The following is a 15,476-nucleotide window of genomic DNA, read 5'->3' on the forward strand; positions in this document are numbered from 1 at the left end:
GCAGAGCTGGCCAGACAAAAGGAGCGAGTGAAAGAGGGAGCCTGAGGGAGCTCTGCAGCCTCCTCTTACCCCCCCTTCTCCTCCTCATGCTTCTCCGCCCATCCTTGTAACATGCCTGCACGCCTGGCGCTGCCCTCATCTCCTGCAACACCTGGCCACCCGTTCAGGGCTGCTGCTGGCCACAGCAGCAGCGGGGGGGGGGGCGTCCTGCTACCATTATTTACTTATGGGGCAGGGCAGGTGGCTGGTTTGTGCCAGTTTTTAGGATTTATCACACAATCCTATGCATGTTTACTCAGAAGTCAGTCCCACTATGTTCAATTGCCAAATGGGCTTTCTCCCAGGTAAGTGTGTGTAGGACTGCAGCCTTAGCTGCCTTCCCAAGATCTCTGTAAATTTAATTCGAAATAAACACCCATTGGATTGCACTGTTAATTCTTGAACATTAATTTCTACAGTAAGCAGAATTGCGACATGCAACCTGCTCTGTCAGCTACACTTTTTGGTACAAGGTTGGCATGTATCTGGGCAAACAAACCCTGGTAGAGGGAAGGGAAACAGAAAAAAATCAGTTGGGGGGAGAGGAGAAAGAAGGTGTGTGTGTGTGTGTGTGTGTGTGTGTTTCAATCCAGCTGGGTGTGTGGACATTTCTGTTGCAGGATGGGAGAGATATAATGAAGGAGCTTAGGAAAGGCTAATGGGTAATGCTGGGTGCTAAGGGAGTGAGCAAGGGGGCTGTTTAAATGAGAAGGGATCTGTCCATGAGGGCTGAGTTGAGAGGGTGAAACTTCCATAGAGTATCATATTTTGAAAACCTAAAATGTTTGTGTTTGAGTGAGTGAGTGGGTGGGTGAAAAAGATTAACACCCCTGCATTTTTTCTCAGACATCCAATTGAAATACCCCTGCTTTACTCTCAGCTGCACTGTTTTTGGATCCCAGTTGAAGGCTGTCTATCTTACAAGGTTGTACAATCTTAAAAGGGGCATGACTGTGAAGGGGCGTGGCTGTGACTGTCACGAAGGGACCTGCACTTCTGAATTTGCCACTACGCTACTGATGAGGAGACGAAACACATCACATTTTTTTTAAAAAAACCACCCCAGAGCAATTGAAACAGCAGCAGGGGTGCAAGCAACTATTCATTACAATATTATAAAAGTAATGTTCTCTTATATATACTTTTTCAAATCTGATGTATAAGGATGCTAAAAGTAGACCATACATTGTTGTACTTACACGTCTGGAATGATTTTGCGTATAAAACTTTCCCATTCTTCAGGGACTGTACCATCACATCGTATTTCCTCTCTTCTTCAAGATGAATTGTAATATTCTGTGCTGTTACTTGGATTGTAGAAACACTTTTCACATTCTACAATGTAAAGAGTTTTTTAAATGTTATTTTAAGAATTAATACAGCACTGTATCCAAAACTGCAATCCCAAATACACTTACTAGAGACCAAGTCCTATTGGACATAATGGGGATTTACTTTGACTAAACATGGTTAGGATTGCACTATGACTTAGTGCTTTCAATAAGATAGCAAATATATTCACCAAGCCCATCTTTATGTAATACTAGGGCCAGTAATCCGTAAAGTGACAATGATCCTATAGACTGTGTCCTGTAAAGAGTGTATGTTCTGCAGTCTGGTATGTGTAGTTATAGACGGGATGAGTCCAGAACAGAAGGCTGAAACTCATAACTGCTACAAAAGCAGCACAGGATAGCCAAGTATTACATTATAATTAGTATAGCTGTAGTAACACCGTAATTACAGTGTTACTACAGCTATATTAATTATAATAGTCAAAAGATAGTTCAGAAACTTAACCTCATGTGGAATGCTGATGTTCATCTGTTAACAGATACACCTACACTGAGACATACCTAATTTGAGACATACCTAATCTGCATTAGCTCCAGCTTGTTCAAGATGCTGGTCTTAACCTTTAAAGCCTAAACCACCTGAATGAACTCAAAGAGCTTCTCCTCCTGCAGGAACTCCACACTTTAAGATTGGATAATGATGCCCTACTTCAAGTTCCATCTTATAGATCCCTTTGAAAAGCTGGTCTTTTTCAGTTGCAGCCTTGGAGTTCTCGAATTCCCTTCCATTGGAGATTCATATGACTCCCTCTCTGTTATATTTCTAGAGGCATGTTAAGCCTTTTTTCCTCCCTTTTTTCTTCAGTATTTGCTTTGTAATTTTCTGCTCTGCTAACAAGCTGTTTTAGTTGAGGTTTTAACTTGTTTTATGGGGGCGGGGGTTGTTTCTGTGTAGGAGCAAGAAATTATTAACAGCATTCAGGTGGCATTTCTCTTGGATTGGGCCATATAATTAATAGAGCTACAGAGAGCCCAGCAAGTAAAATGCACTTTCCAACAGCAATCTCTTATTCAGGAGAAATAAAGGTGAGACTCTCATGTCAGACCATTTGGACCTGAACATTCCCTGTAATGTCTCCCTTCTATGGTTACTTATTTTCTATCCAGATGATTACAGTTATCAGTTTACATTTTATTTTTGAAATAGTGTTTTCTTCTAAACAACCAAGACATACTCCCCAACATTATTTTTTTTAAACAAACACTTTATGTCAACATGCTAGGATCAAACTAAATGAGTATAACCACTGGAAGCATCTAACAGGGAAGAATATTGCCTACCTTTTGAACAATGTCATCTCTGAGGTGGTATGTTACAATGTAAAAATCTGGGTGTCTTCCTTTTGGAAATTCTGGCCACTCCAACAAAGCCATTCTAGAGGTTTCCTTTACTTGGCCACACTTCAGACCACTTGATAGCTGCAATATAAAGGTGAAACACGTGTCAAATAAGTAAAGGTGAAGCATATGTCACAAAAAACTTTTGTGAACTGTCCAGAGAGCTTCTGTTATTGAATGGTATAGAAATGTAATAAATAAATAAATGATAGTTAACTATACATTTTAAGATATTCTAAAACAGTTATTAAATAATATACAATTGCTGTGTATTATTTAGCGATGTTACCAAAGTTCATGTTTATCTGGCATGGAATATGAAATTCTTCAGCCCATATTGCTCAGCTGCATTAAGTGCCATGTTCCCAAGATCTTGTTCTGAACATCTGGGCATATGCAGATCAACGAGCATTCCCTGGGTCATGTAGCTTTCAAGGGTGCATGACTATTCTGTACCTGAAAATGACATGTTCCAGGGCTTTTTGTATCCTAATGACATCATCCCAGATGCAAGAAGCCTTCAGACATATCGTTTCCAGGGCTCCTGATGTCCCACATGAGTAGTGACATGCCATTTTAGCATCAAAGGCACCAGTGAGGTATGGAAGCTTCATAGAGTCTCTCAGTTACTGCTGCCGCTGCACCCACAAGATATGGTTTCAGTGAAGAGAAATAGAAGTGCAGGTCCTTTATTTCTTATGCATTCCTTCAACACCACAACCAGCAGTCAGTCAGGTTATAATTGGAGGAGGAGGAGGATGATAATGATTTAAAAGGATACTCTTTGCTAAATGTTTTGCTCTGAAGGTTAGATGGGGATAATGCAGACAATGTCTGCGTTCAGACAATCCTTGAATACCACTTCCCTTTCCCTTTTCCCATCATGCATGCAGCTTAAGGAATTACTTTTTGGCTTGACCAACCATGGCAGTAATTCATGAAGCTGAATGCATCTATTGGGTTGAGACCAGATGACTGACTTGGCCACTGAAGAACATTGTAAGCACATGTCCAATCCTGATTTCCAGTCCTCCAAACCATGGAATGCAGCTACTGAAAGACAGCGTTGCCTATATCTAATATACTGTAACTTCTCTCATTATTATTAGGTACAACTTATCTGTGGGCACGAACACTGATATATCTCAGAAATGTGTTATAGTAGTTTGAGATAACAGCAATTCTATTCACAAAAGAGAAATTATACATTACAAGATAATTATATATGACAAGAAAAGCCAAAACTTTAATCATTTTCATACCACAGAACACTTTATTTCTTACCTGAAATATGTACTGTGTTACAATCATTAGCCAAATTGCTTTGTCCATAGAGTGTGATTGCTTTGGCATGAGTCAGGACTCTAAAAGCTTCCAGTGAAAATTATGACTGAATATTTGTAGAAAAATAAGATAGGAAAAAAATCAATGTAACAGTAGCTATTTGCTTTCATTTATATTGCATTGTATTTTAAATTTCTGTTTAGCTGAGAAACACATATGTATACCCAGATTTCAGTTTAGGGATTTTTCTAAAGTCATATAGAAATGTTGAAATACCACCAATAGTTTATTAATGCCTCCAGGAATAGATTATGTGGATCTACACCAACATCATAAAAAATATTCAGATGGCATACAGAACTGCAGTAATTTGACCATTTGACCTATTGTTTTCAACTGATGCATATGTTGATGTAAGTATAAATATTATTTATTTATTTGATTTATATTCTGTCCTCACAAGGTGCCCAGGGCAGCTATCAACCCATATAAAACAGCACAACATAGAAATACCATTAAAATCACAACTTTAAAATTACAAACATAATAAAATACAGCAACACCCTCATTTATTTTATTTTATTCTATTCATTCATTCATTCATTCAAACCATTAATATCCTGCTCTTCAGTCAGAAGACTCTCAGAGTGGCTTACAAGAATCAATAATCAATCTAAAAAGACACGATAGGGCTCACAATCTAAAAAGATATGAAACACAAGGAAAGGGTTTGGGAAGGAGGAGGGGAAAATTAAAAGCATGATGGTAATGCTTGATTCAGTTGCCCAGATGGATGGGAATATAGACAGTCCTTCTGGGCTGGCCTATTCCTCTCTCTTTTTTCCTGCAGTTTATCTTATTTTGAGTTCAAGCCCACCCCCTCAAGGCATAATGTTCCTCAGAAACCCTTATAGTAGCAGTTGGGGGAGGGAGGGGTCACCACTGGGAGCTAGATGGTAGCAGATTGCCAAGCTGTACTTGCTGTTCTTCTTTCATTAAAACAGATAAAACATTTGCATATACTACCAAAGCCTGTACAAATAAATACAGGCTGGTGCCTGAATGACAACAACATTGGGGACAGATTAATCTCTACTGGAAGGGAGTTCCACAGCTGGGGTGCCACCATCAAGAAGGCTCTGCCACATGTGGTAGCCCCATAGGCCACATTCATCAAAGGCACCATGAACAGAGCCTCTTTGGCTGATCTTAAATTCCAGGTTGGTTGGTACTGGAGAAGACAGTCTTTCAAGTACCTGGGTCCTGATCTGTTTAGGGCTTTGTACACTAGCACAAACATCTTGAATTGGTCCCAGTAACTCACTGGCAACCAGTGCAGAGATTTCAAAGCTGGTATTACGTGCTCACACCGCGCTGCTGCTGTCAGCATGTGGGCGGCAGCATTCTGCACCAGCTGCAGCTTCCAGTTCATCTTTAACATAAATCCCACGTAGAGAGCATTGCAATAGTCCAGTTGGGAGGTTATGAGAGCATGGACTACTGTTGCCAGGTTATCCTGATGCAGGAATAGCCATAGCAGGAGAACCAGCCATAGCTAGCCATAAGCACTCCTTGCCACAGAGGCCACCTGAAGTTTGAATTGAGGAGTACTCTCAGACTATGGGCTTTTCTACATGAGGCTTTTACCCTGCCATTTTACTGAGGCTTCTGTTTCTGGATTCTTTGTGGGATTAAGATCTGCTTCTTTACATGTGTTTTTTGGGGGAGAGGGTCTTACTATGCCTTTCTATATGTTCCATTACACGGCTATTAGGTTGCACTGTGGTATAGCGGAATTGTGCAAATATACCATGGTTTCATGACGCCATTCATAGAAATAACAGACTTTCCTCGTTAGGAAAAAAAAAATCAGTTTAATGGTTGTAAAGCATGGGAGAAGCCCTGGAGGAGGAGGATGTCACGTAAAGCAGCCACAAACTACTGTGAGTGAGGAATCATGAATGCCCAATAAATGCCTTGTGTAGAAAGGCTCTATGTACTTGTTCCATCAGGGTAATGCTACCCCATCCAGAACAGGCCACCTAATTCCTGGACGCGGAAACTGCCTACCAGTCTCTCTGTCTTTTCAGGATTTAACTTCAGTTTATCATCCTGCCCACCACTACCTCCAGGCACTGGTCCAACACTTGCACAGTCTCTCCTGATTCAGATGGAATGGAGAGGTAGAACTTGGTGTCATCTGCACAATGGTGACACCATGTCCAAATCCCCAGATAACCCCCCCCCCCGAGGCTTCATTTAGATGTTAAATAATATAGGAGACAAGATGGAACCTTGCGAGACCTCACAGTAGAACTACCATGGACCCAAGCCGAAGTAGCAGGGCTGCCATCAGAGAGTAGCAAGGCTGCTACTCTTTGATAGTAACCCTATAAGTAGGAGTGGAAGCGCTGTAATACAGCACCTCCTGAGCACAACCTCCAGTTCCAGGAGGATACTGTGGTCAATGATATCGAAAGCCACTGACAGGCAAGAAGAATCAACAGGGTAGCATTCCCTCCATTTCTCTCTGATGCATTATATGTATTGTATTTGTATACCATATCTGAAGGCTTCTTCTCATGCTACATTTTTTTCAGTTATATAAGCGTCCCTTCAAGTCACTGCTGTGTCTAAAATTGTAACATAGGAAAGAAGTGTTAATGTGTGTCTCTAAGAAGTAGCCAAATTTGCATTATTATTTATGCTGGTCATAGGAAAGGTGAAAGGCTATATATATTGCACAGACCATAAGACACATATGATCTTGTCTCGGTGGGTGCCAGGGACACGATGAGGAAGGAATGCTCTCAATAGTTTACTTTTTCACAGAGAAGTGAATGACCACATTCACTTACAAGAGGGAAAAATAAAGGGGTGTAACTTGGACATGCAGTGGGATGAACACTAAACCTGCACTCTGACCTTAGTGTCCCCTGTTCTTTTGGTGGACAGCACATTTTGCTGCTCCCTCAACAGTTTCACGAACAGCCCTTCCGTTTACTGACCTGCTCCTTGCATTTCATGGCCCCATTTTTGTGGGGAAGATGCAGGTTTTACTCCTACACCAACAATCAGTTTTTATCGGTATTACGTTTTTAAATTTTTTTTTGGAATATGGTGTTTTATTCCTTTATATTTTATTGTTCACTGCTCCAGAATCTGTTTAGAAGTGGAGTGGTATATAAATGTTGCAAATACACAAACAAACAAACAAACAAACAAAACCTTGCTGATAGCAGCCAATCTACTTTGTCCCTTAGATCTTAAATGGAATCATGAAGCTATTTTATCATGAAGCTATTAAATCATGTCTATTTTTCCTAACCATGCCCCATTACCCACATAGCTCTGCCTTGTGTTCTGTTTCTCAGTCATGTTAGACTGTGATCAAACTCAAGAACTGGTTTTGTACATAGAGTTAAAAATATAGAAGGTTGTTCCCAGATTATCAGCATGTCTATTTTTCACATTAGTAGACACATATATAACTTCTATTTGTTTTCCAGAAGTAGCCGTGTTAGTCTGTTGCAACAGAAACAACAAAAGAGTTTTCTGGCACTTTAGGGGCACAACCCCATGCATGTTTAGACAGAAAAAGTTCTACAATTCCCAGCATGCCCCAGCCAGCCATACTGGCTGGGGCATGCTGGGAGTTGTAGGACTTTTTTCTGTCTAAACATGCATAGTATTGCACCCTTAGAGACTAACAAATTTACTGCAGCATACACTTTTGCTCATGGCACAGTAAATATTAACTTTTAAGGTGCCAATTAAAGGGGTTCTGGTCTATGAAAACGTATACCACAATGATTCTTTAAAGTGCCACAGATCTCCCTGTCAATTTCATTATATCCTGGACTTTGAATTGACATAAACCTATACAATGAAGTAGACACAACCACCTGTGTATGAATCACCTTCTGCCGTGCTGCTGCTGCACACTTGGTTCACATGACTAAAGAATACTGCATATGCAGTTCTCATAACTATACTCCTCATCTGCCACCTTGGGCTACACAGGTTGGGTTTGTCTCTTCTGATAATGATTTGGATGAGGAATTGAATCCAAGTCTTCTTTTCTTCAAAGATGATTGCCATTATCAAAGCTGGCAGTGCCAATCATACACTAGTGCATGAATATTGCCATGCAAGGGGTGTATTTGGCCATTAAACTTTATGACTGCACTCCAGTGCTTTACTGAATAAATGGTATTTATGCACGTGTAGACATGCACAGGATTTCAGAAGAAAAAACTAGAATGAACAAAAGTGGAAAGTCTGCAAACCAGAAAAGAGGTACCTGTGGTAAAGCACTAAAGACTTCAATGGAGTTATAAAGGGATTATCACACACACACACATATATATATTTACACTGCTAGCCTCTGTTCTGCAAAGAGGGATCTAGAAATATTGAGACAATAATGATCTCAGTGAAACAGCAAGTCATGCTTGCAACTTTGATTTCAACTTGGGCAACAGCAATTATCTCTGGGCAGCACTGTAATACTGTGTGCCTGCGAACATAACAGCTGCAGATGAATTGCCATTATTCACTATCACTGTAGAGGGTAGGACTACAAAATAAATCAAAGCCAAGAAAAGAATAAAGTAGGACTGGGGAATAGGCTCGCCAAATGCCCCTCTTTTTAAGGGATTGTCCCTTATTTCAGAACATGACAGCAGTTCTATGACATTTCACAGGACAAATTCTGCTCCTCTGTATTTATAACATTTGGCCTACCTTCCCTTTTCAGAGGACTACTAAGGGTATCTTTGTTTCTGCATTTATGGACAACCATGGCTATTGTTAACAATATACCACCACCAAAATACCATACCCTCCAACATCTGCCACGAAAAAACAGGTACATGTATTTTTCATTAACAGGCCAACCTTATGCATGTTTCCTCAGTAGGAAGAAAGTCTTAGTGAGTTCAGTGGAACTTACTCCCAAGTAAGCGTGCACAGAATTGTACTTTCTAAGGGTGGTCCAATGGCTGAAAATGTACAAATACTGTAGGCACATCGGCATGAAGGCCCATATGTGCAAGATCAGCATACATCCAACACATCATGTGCATTGGCTGATCTGCGTATGCCCAATTCCCATGATTTTGTCACCACAAGGAATGGAAAAATTGTAGGAATCAAGAATAGTACACACCCAGTGTATGTCCAACGCGCACTTGAATTTTGTATGCACAGTTGCAACCCACTGCATATCAATTCTTTCTACATATCCAACCACGTCAGTCAGTCCCGTAGTGTGATAATAATCCCTCACATTGATGGGAATCTATCATCATACCCTGCCAAAGAATTTATGAAATATTAAGTATTAACAATACACACACAATCTAGAAACCACAGTTAGAATGCCGCAAGAGATGTATGCTCAAACTGCAGTCCCAGAATATGATCCTTTGGGGGGTTTTCAACACTAAACTCAAATTAACTAAATCTGAGATAGCAAGCAAGAAGAGATGACAATACCAAGCATTTTCCTCCATTTGATCAAGCACTGGGCTCTTGCCTCTGAAAGTTCAAACCAGAACAACTCTGTTGCCCTTTAAGTTGCAAAGCTTAACGCATCACAAGATTCTGCCTGGTTCAAGCTCAGTCATTTTCTGTTCATTCTGTTTATTTATTCTTTCTGTTTATTTCCCACAGAGAATGGGTAGAGCTGTAAATAAAAACAGGTATATACAAATCCAACAAGCAACGACCCTGCAGACTGTTTTTCAGAGGCATTACTGAGAAGAATGTTATTTCGAATAGCCCGCTGTTGTCCGATCCCTTTCTCACAGCTTTCTCTTTTTCCACAGAGAAAAAGCGACGCTTCCCACCCCGCACGCCGTTAAGGGCGCGCGCGAAATCGCCCACTGATTATTTTTTTTCCTCCCCAAGGAATTCCAGCGCGCGGAAGGAGCCTCGTTCCCCGTTCACGTTTTCGCGCTCAGCCACGAGACGAGGCAGGAGAAGCGCAAGAGGCGAATTGCCGCCCGCCGCCGCTTTTTCTCGGCGAATCCCCGCGCAGCACGGCCGCCAAGCGCGCGCAGAACCCACCTGCTGTTCATTCGCCAGGGGAAGAAGAAAAGCCCGCCGTGTGGAGCTGCCGTCTTCGCTGCAGCAGCGACTCCTCTCCCTCCTAGCCGCCCTTCCCCACTCCTAATTAGTTCTTGTCACTCTTGACCTTTTCCCTTGTGTGGGCAGCTGAGGGGAAGCCTCCAAGGAAACGACAGGAGGAACGGGCGGCGAGGGAGAGGCTCTGCAAATCGACCACCTTGAACTGCGGAATTAAACGCGGGGGAGAGCGGGCTTGGCCCCGCCGGTGGCTGATCTCCTCAGCTGGGAGCAGAAGCAGGCCGTCTCCCGCTGAGGCCCATATTAAAGTCCCTCTCCGTAAAACGCCGCGTTAGAATTAAATTGGAATCCTGAACTATAAATAGTTGCATTTAAAATGAGACAGATTTCTTTAGCCGTTAACACACAGCTTTAAAAAAAAAAAAATGATGGTGTTGATAGTCACATAGTAATCACAGCAAGTTCTAAAAAAAGTCACAGGCGGTTTTTTGTTTGTTTGTTTGTTTTAAGATTAAGGGTGCAATCCTAGCTCTGTTTAGACAGAAAAAAGTCGTACAACTCCCAGGGGGATGCTGGGAGTTGTTCAGACAGAAAAAAAAGGGATACATGCATAGGATTGCATCTTAAGTTGCTTTTTCAGCCTTGGCAACAAGCATTCTTGACATTTGTTTTAGTACATCCCATGCAGGTGACTTAATGAAGCTTCAAACTGGAGGACCCAAACAGGTGTGCAATTGTTCTGGTGTGAGCTCTACTTGAAACCCATTCCTTTCAGAAAAACTGGAGGGAAGGGGATTCATGGACTAATTTGCATAACCTTTGGGGGTTAGAACATCAACTCAGCTTTAATAATCACATATTGAATGTAACAGCATTCTGTGCACCTCGGTGTTCAGTCACGCCAGCCACATGACCACAGAAGCGTCTTCAGACAGCGCTGGCTCTTCGGCTTAGAAATGGAGATGAGCACCACACTCTAGAGTCGGACATGACTGGTTGGGGACACCTTTACCTTTTTTTTATTGAATGACCAGTATAAATGTATGTTTATCAGGTGTCCAGATCTTTCAATATGGTGGTGATAGGATCACAACACTGGACAGGTTAGCAGCCTAGCCACTGACTTTTGCACTGATTGAAGCTCCAGATGCTTTTCAAGAATAGACCTAGATTTTAGTGCAATTACATAATAGTTGTTATCTATTTGTTGCATACAATCCAGGTATATTAAATATTGTGCTTGTGTTGCAGGATGAAATAGTTTGTTCTCATTTATGGATAGGATTTTCGGCCTTGAGGCCTGGGCTGGATTAGATGATCCATGCAGTTACTTCTAACTCTACATGTCCTCCAGCTTTATCCAAGCCTACTCAGACATAAGACCCATTAATGGGGCTTATTCTCAGGAAAGTGGATGTAAGACTGCAACCTAAAACTCTGTACAATCCCTTATTATTGTTATTATTATTGGGTTGTGCATTTCTCCACAGCCCACTCCCGGCACTTGAGAGCATGAGTACTCAATTTTTGCTTGTTATTTTGAAGGAATTATAAGCGCTGTTGTGGCTTTCCCTGTGAAGTAAGGCTTTTTATTCACCCACTCCCAGCTACTACCAATGGACTGTTATCGGATTCGTGGGACTAATACAGAGATGCTAAAATGTACTTTGGGCACACATTCACTGACCATCTGGTGGAAGTTAGTGAAGGGGCTAGACTATCACTTTTGACAACACATGTTTGCAAGTGTCGGCTTTAAGTGAAGGCTTTATAAATAGGGCAATCAGCAGAAATCCTTCTTTAAAAACAAAGCAACATAGTTTTGTTTGGGTACAGCCTATTTTAATTAAATGGATACTCCCGAAATGAAAATATTTTTGTTTTCTGTTTCATAAACTTTGTAGGGAATGCTGAGAGGTACTTATTCACAAAGTAAAACCAGGGGCCAAAATACACATTACCCATAAGTGTACGTTATGCAGTCTTGCTGGCCACTTTTCCTGAATAAAAGTAGCTTTGGAAGGGAATGCTTTTCCCCCAAACACAGGCAAAGAAATGTTTGGAACCTTATGGAGAAAAACAGCTTGGAGGGCAATAAGGAATGTAAAAGTGGCCAGTGGATAAAGTGCTATGCCACTCCCTACTTATCCACACTTTCCTCCCTCAACCCTCCTGAAGCTACTGTTCTTCAGTAACAGTAGGGGGGGGGGGGGCTGCATTATGCACATTTCCATGTAATGTGTAATTTGCCTCCAGAATTTCACAAAACCCTGACAGTCCCAAAATTATGAAGGTACACTTAAAAATGAAATCCTTCTGAAAGATGGCACTCTTCTAGAACATCCATTTCTCACCCTAAATGAAATAATTGTAATATTCCTAGCCTTCTATGGCAATAATTTACAGTAACTCAGATGAATTTTAAAATACATTTATTTTCAGGCAAGTGCTGTATGTATGTGGTTAGAAGTAACAGATATCAATCACTAATTTGATAATAAACCATGGTTTACAAAATGTGTTAAGGCTAGCAGATTTGTATCTGGGAATACGCGTCGTGATTCTAGACAAGGATTTTATCACCACCACCACCCTGCTTCATTCTCAGAATTTTACAGGAGGTCCACATGGTGTTGTCTTCCACTTGCAACTCTCCCATGTTTTCCCACTGCTTCCATCTTTTCTCTTACCAGAAGAAACCAGTTAAGGGTAGTGCACAGTGCCTGTCGATTGGTAGTGCTAGGAGCCATCCATTTGTATGGAGAGTTATTTGTTTGCAAGTCCTCACATAAACACTAAGTCCTACATTAAAACTTGTCACCTCAAAGAAAAGCTATTATATTCTACTTATTCCACTAACTCTTTCTGAAGTAACTGTGTTTGATTTTGCTAATTACTATGCATGTTCTTTTCATTATTCCTTCCAATATTACTGCTGTCTGAGTAGTGCATAAATATATATTTTTGGAATATATATATTCCAAAGCTGTACTGTGTTTATTGTAGAATTCTATATATCTTTATAACAACCCATCAAATATTTAATCCAAGAGAAGTATAGAAAATGCCTCCCCATAAAAAGGTGTAAATATAAAAATAATGCCAAAAGTGGTTAATTAGATGTTTCTAACTACATTTGAGGTTGACCAAAGGGAATAAAAACATTTGAAGTGTACTGTTTGTTTAAAAAAAACCCAAAAATGAACACCACAGAAACAAGGAATACTGGTGTGTCTTAATTTTTTAAAATAATCAGTAAAATATTACAAAAATTACATTGCACAGTTGGTTTCATTTTAAGTATGAGAGATGTTCCTGGAAGTGCTAACAAGCTACAAAAAATTTCCAGTTATATTAATTCTGGATCAACTTTTATGTGATAACATTGCTTACCATGAACTGGTTAATTCACATATCTGAAGAAAAGATAAGCAGATTACTGTAAGAAGAATTAAAATGTTGTATATATGATACTGCATATATTATTGCTGTAGTGTTCAACTTGAACACTATCAATTTTTAAATATCTGTCTAAAACATGAGAAAAATATATGTATATATTAATAGGATATTTAATAAATCTGAACATAACAACAAGCATATAATCCTGTTCGAATGCAGTCCTTAATAATATTTATACAATTCTTAATTCCACTGGCATGAACAGTCCATAGGCTCCTGGATGACATACATAATTTCAGTGCCATTTCCTGAGCAGTAGAGTGGCACAGTTAGATTCTGCACTCCATTTTCACGACAGCATTTACAGAATCTTAAATGGCTATCAATGTTGACATTAAAAATGGTAGCAGATGGACATTTTCCATCACAAGAAGCCACATTTATCTGTTGGAGAAAAAAAAATCATTTCAAGTGTTATTATCCAATTTGAAAAAAGTATGTATAAGTCATCACAATATAAAAAGGGATTGCGATAGGGATGTACGAAAGTCACTTATCTATTCGCAGGGGTGATTCGCGGTGGCGGGGAGGCGCTCCACACCTCCCTCCGAAATCCTAACCCGGCCGGCTACGCTCTGCGGCAACTCCGCAGAGCCCCCGGCCGGGTGCATTCGCAGGTATCTGGAGCCTGCGGACGCAAATGGCGGCGGCTACGGAGGCTGCCATTTGCGTTCCTGTTTTTGGCAAAATATTTAAATACAAAAAATATTTTGTAAATATTTACGTAGCCTATCACGGCAAAAAATAAAACCAGGAACGCAAATGGCAGCGGCTATGGCGGCCACCATTTGCATTCCCTTTTTTTACTGTGATAGGATGTCAAAACTGTGATAGATCTGTGACAGATAGATAGATCTATCTGTGATAGATAGATCTGTGACTGATATATCTATCTGTGATAGATGTCAAAACTGTGACATCTAGGGATGTCAGAGAATTGCGAAAGGCGTGCGAAACAGAGCACTTACCTGGTGCCGTTTGTGCTGCTTTGCGAATGGTGGCCGCATCTGCGGCCACCATTTGCTTCCCCATTTAGGCCGTGATAGGCTACATAAATACTTACGTAAATACTTACGTAGCCTACCATGGCCTAAATGGGGAAGCGAATGGTGGCCGCAGATGCGGCCAACATTCGCAAAGCAGCACAAACGGCACCAGATAAGTGCTCTGTTTCGCGCGCCTTTCGCAGGGTGGGGGGCTTCGTTCCGTCACAGATTTCGGGGGGCCGAATGCACTGGCATTCAGCCTCACTGGGATCCGTGGCAGAATTCTCTGACATCCCTAGATTTCGAAATCCATTCTCTTAGTGAATGCCCCCTGTGTATATCCTTCCTCCAATGGCTCCACAGGGATGCTTCTCTTACAGAGAAAACCATTCCCAGGGTACTAGCTTGTTTGAAAATCAGAGATGCAGGGAAGTGATGTTAACCTCACCCCCCCCCCAAACAAAAGAAGCTCTTTGGGGAAGAAACAGTTGAGGCGCAACTGGTCTTGGGAGCTGCCACTCCTACACACATACTCCAATCTAGGGCAAACATGGAAGAAGGAGAAGAAGAGGTGATAGCACCCAGACAAGTCACTGCTCAGTAACTTAGCAGAGAATGGTCTCTATTCATCCCTAGTCACATTTACCTAAAGTAAGTCTCCAAGCCAAGTATGGCTGCGGATCCAGCCCCAGGAGGTGCAGTAGGAAAAAAGAGCTGGGATGCTGGAAGAGGAGATGGACTTTTCATTCCCTTTACTTGTCAAATTTGCCAAGCATTTTAGAGAAGAACAAATAAAAATCTGCTCTGACAGCTTAAAATATCTGTAGAAATGTCCGGAGATCGTGTGTTTTGAAACCATGGTTTATTCCAGTCCTAACTTTTATTTTTGTTGTTATAATACAAAACTATAGTTGTATATATA

General features: G+C 40.9%; 2 protein-coding genes across 2 annotated transcripts in view; both read right to left on the minus strand.

The window, feature by feature from the left end:
* PTPRQ (protein tyrosine phosphatase receptor type Q) overlaps positions 1–9,991 on the minus strand; it is a 143,904-nt gene extending 133,913 nt beyond the window's left edge. Inside the window, exons 1-6 of the mRNA XM_084810399.1 lie at positions 9,516–9,991; positions 9,187–9,331; positions 6,578–6,649; positions 4,017–4,122; positions 2,676–2,813; positions 1,239–1,374 (exon numbers count right to left, since the gene is read on the minus strand). Of these exons, the coding sequence (XP_084666525.1) occupies positions 1,239–1,374; positions 2,676–2,813; positions 4,017–4,085 (343 nt within the window). The 5' untranslated portion in view covers positions 4,086–4,122; positions 6,578–6,649; positions 9,187–9,331; positions 9,516–9,991. The remainder of the gene's footprint in view (positions 1–1,238; positions 1,375–2,675; positions 2,814–4,016; positions 4,123–6,577; positions 6,650–9,186; positions 9,332–9,515) is intronic.
* Positions 9,992–12,522: 2,531 nt separating this feature from the next.
* OTOGL (otogelin like) overlaps positions 12,523–15,476 on the minus strand; it is a 130,594-nt gene continuing 127,640 nt past the window's right edge. The window contains exon 56 of the mRNA XM_084810400.1: positions 12,523–13,952. Within this exon, the coding sequence (XP_084666526.1) occupies positions 13,752–13,952 (201 nt within the window). The 3' untranslated portion in view covers positions 12,523–13,751. The remainder of the gene's footprint in view (positions 13,953–15,476) is intronic.

This window comes from Heloderma suspectum, chromosome 7 (genome assembly GCF_057233095.1).
Source record: "Heloderma suspectum isolate Gila_16-S chromosome 7, 16-S_ref, whole genome shotgun sequence".
NCBI classification, from domain to species: domain Eukaryota; kingdom Metazoa; phylum Chordata; class Lepidosauria; order Squamata; family Helodermatidae; genus Heloderma; species Heloderma suspectum.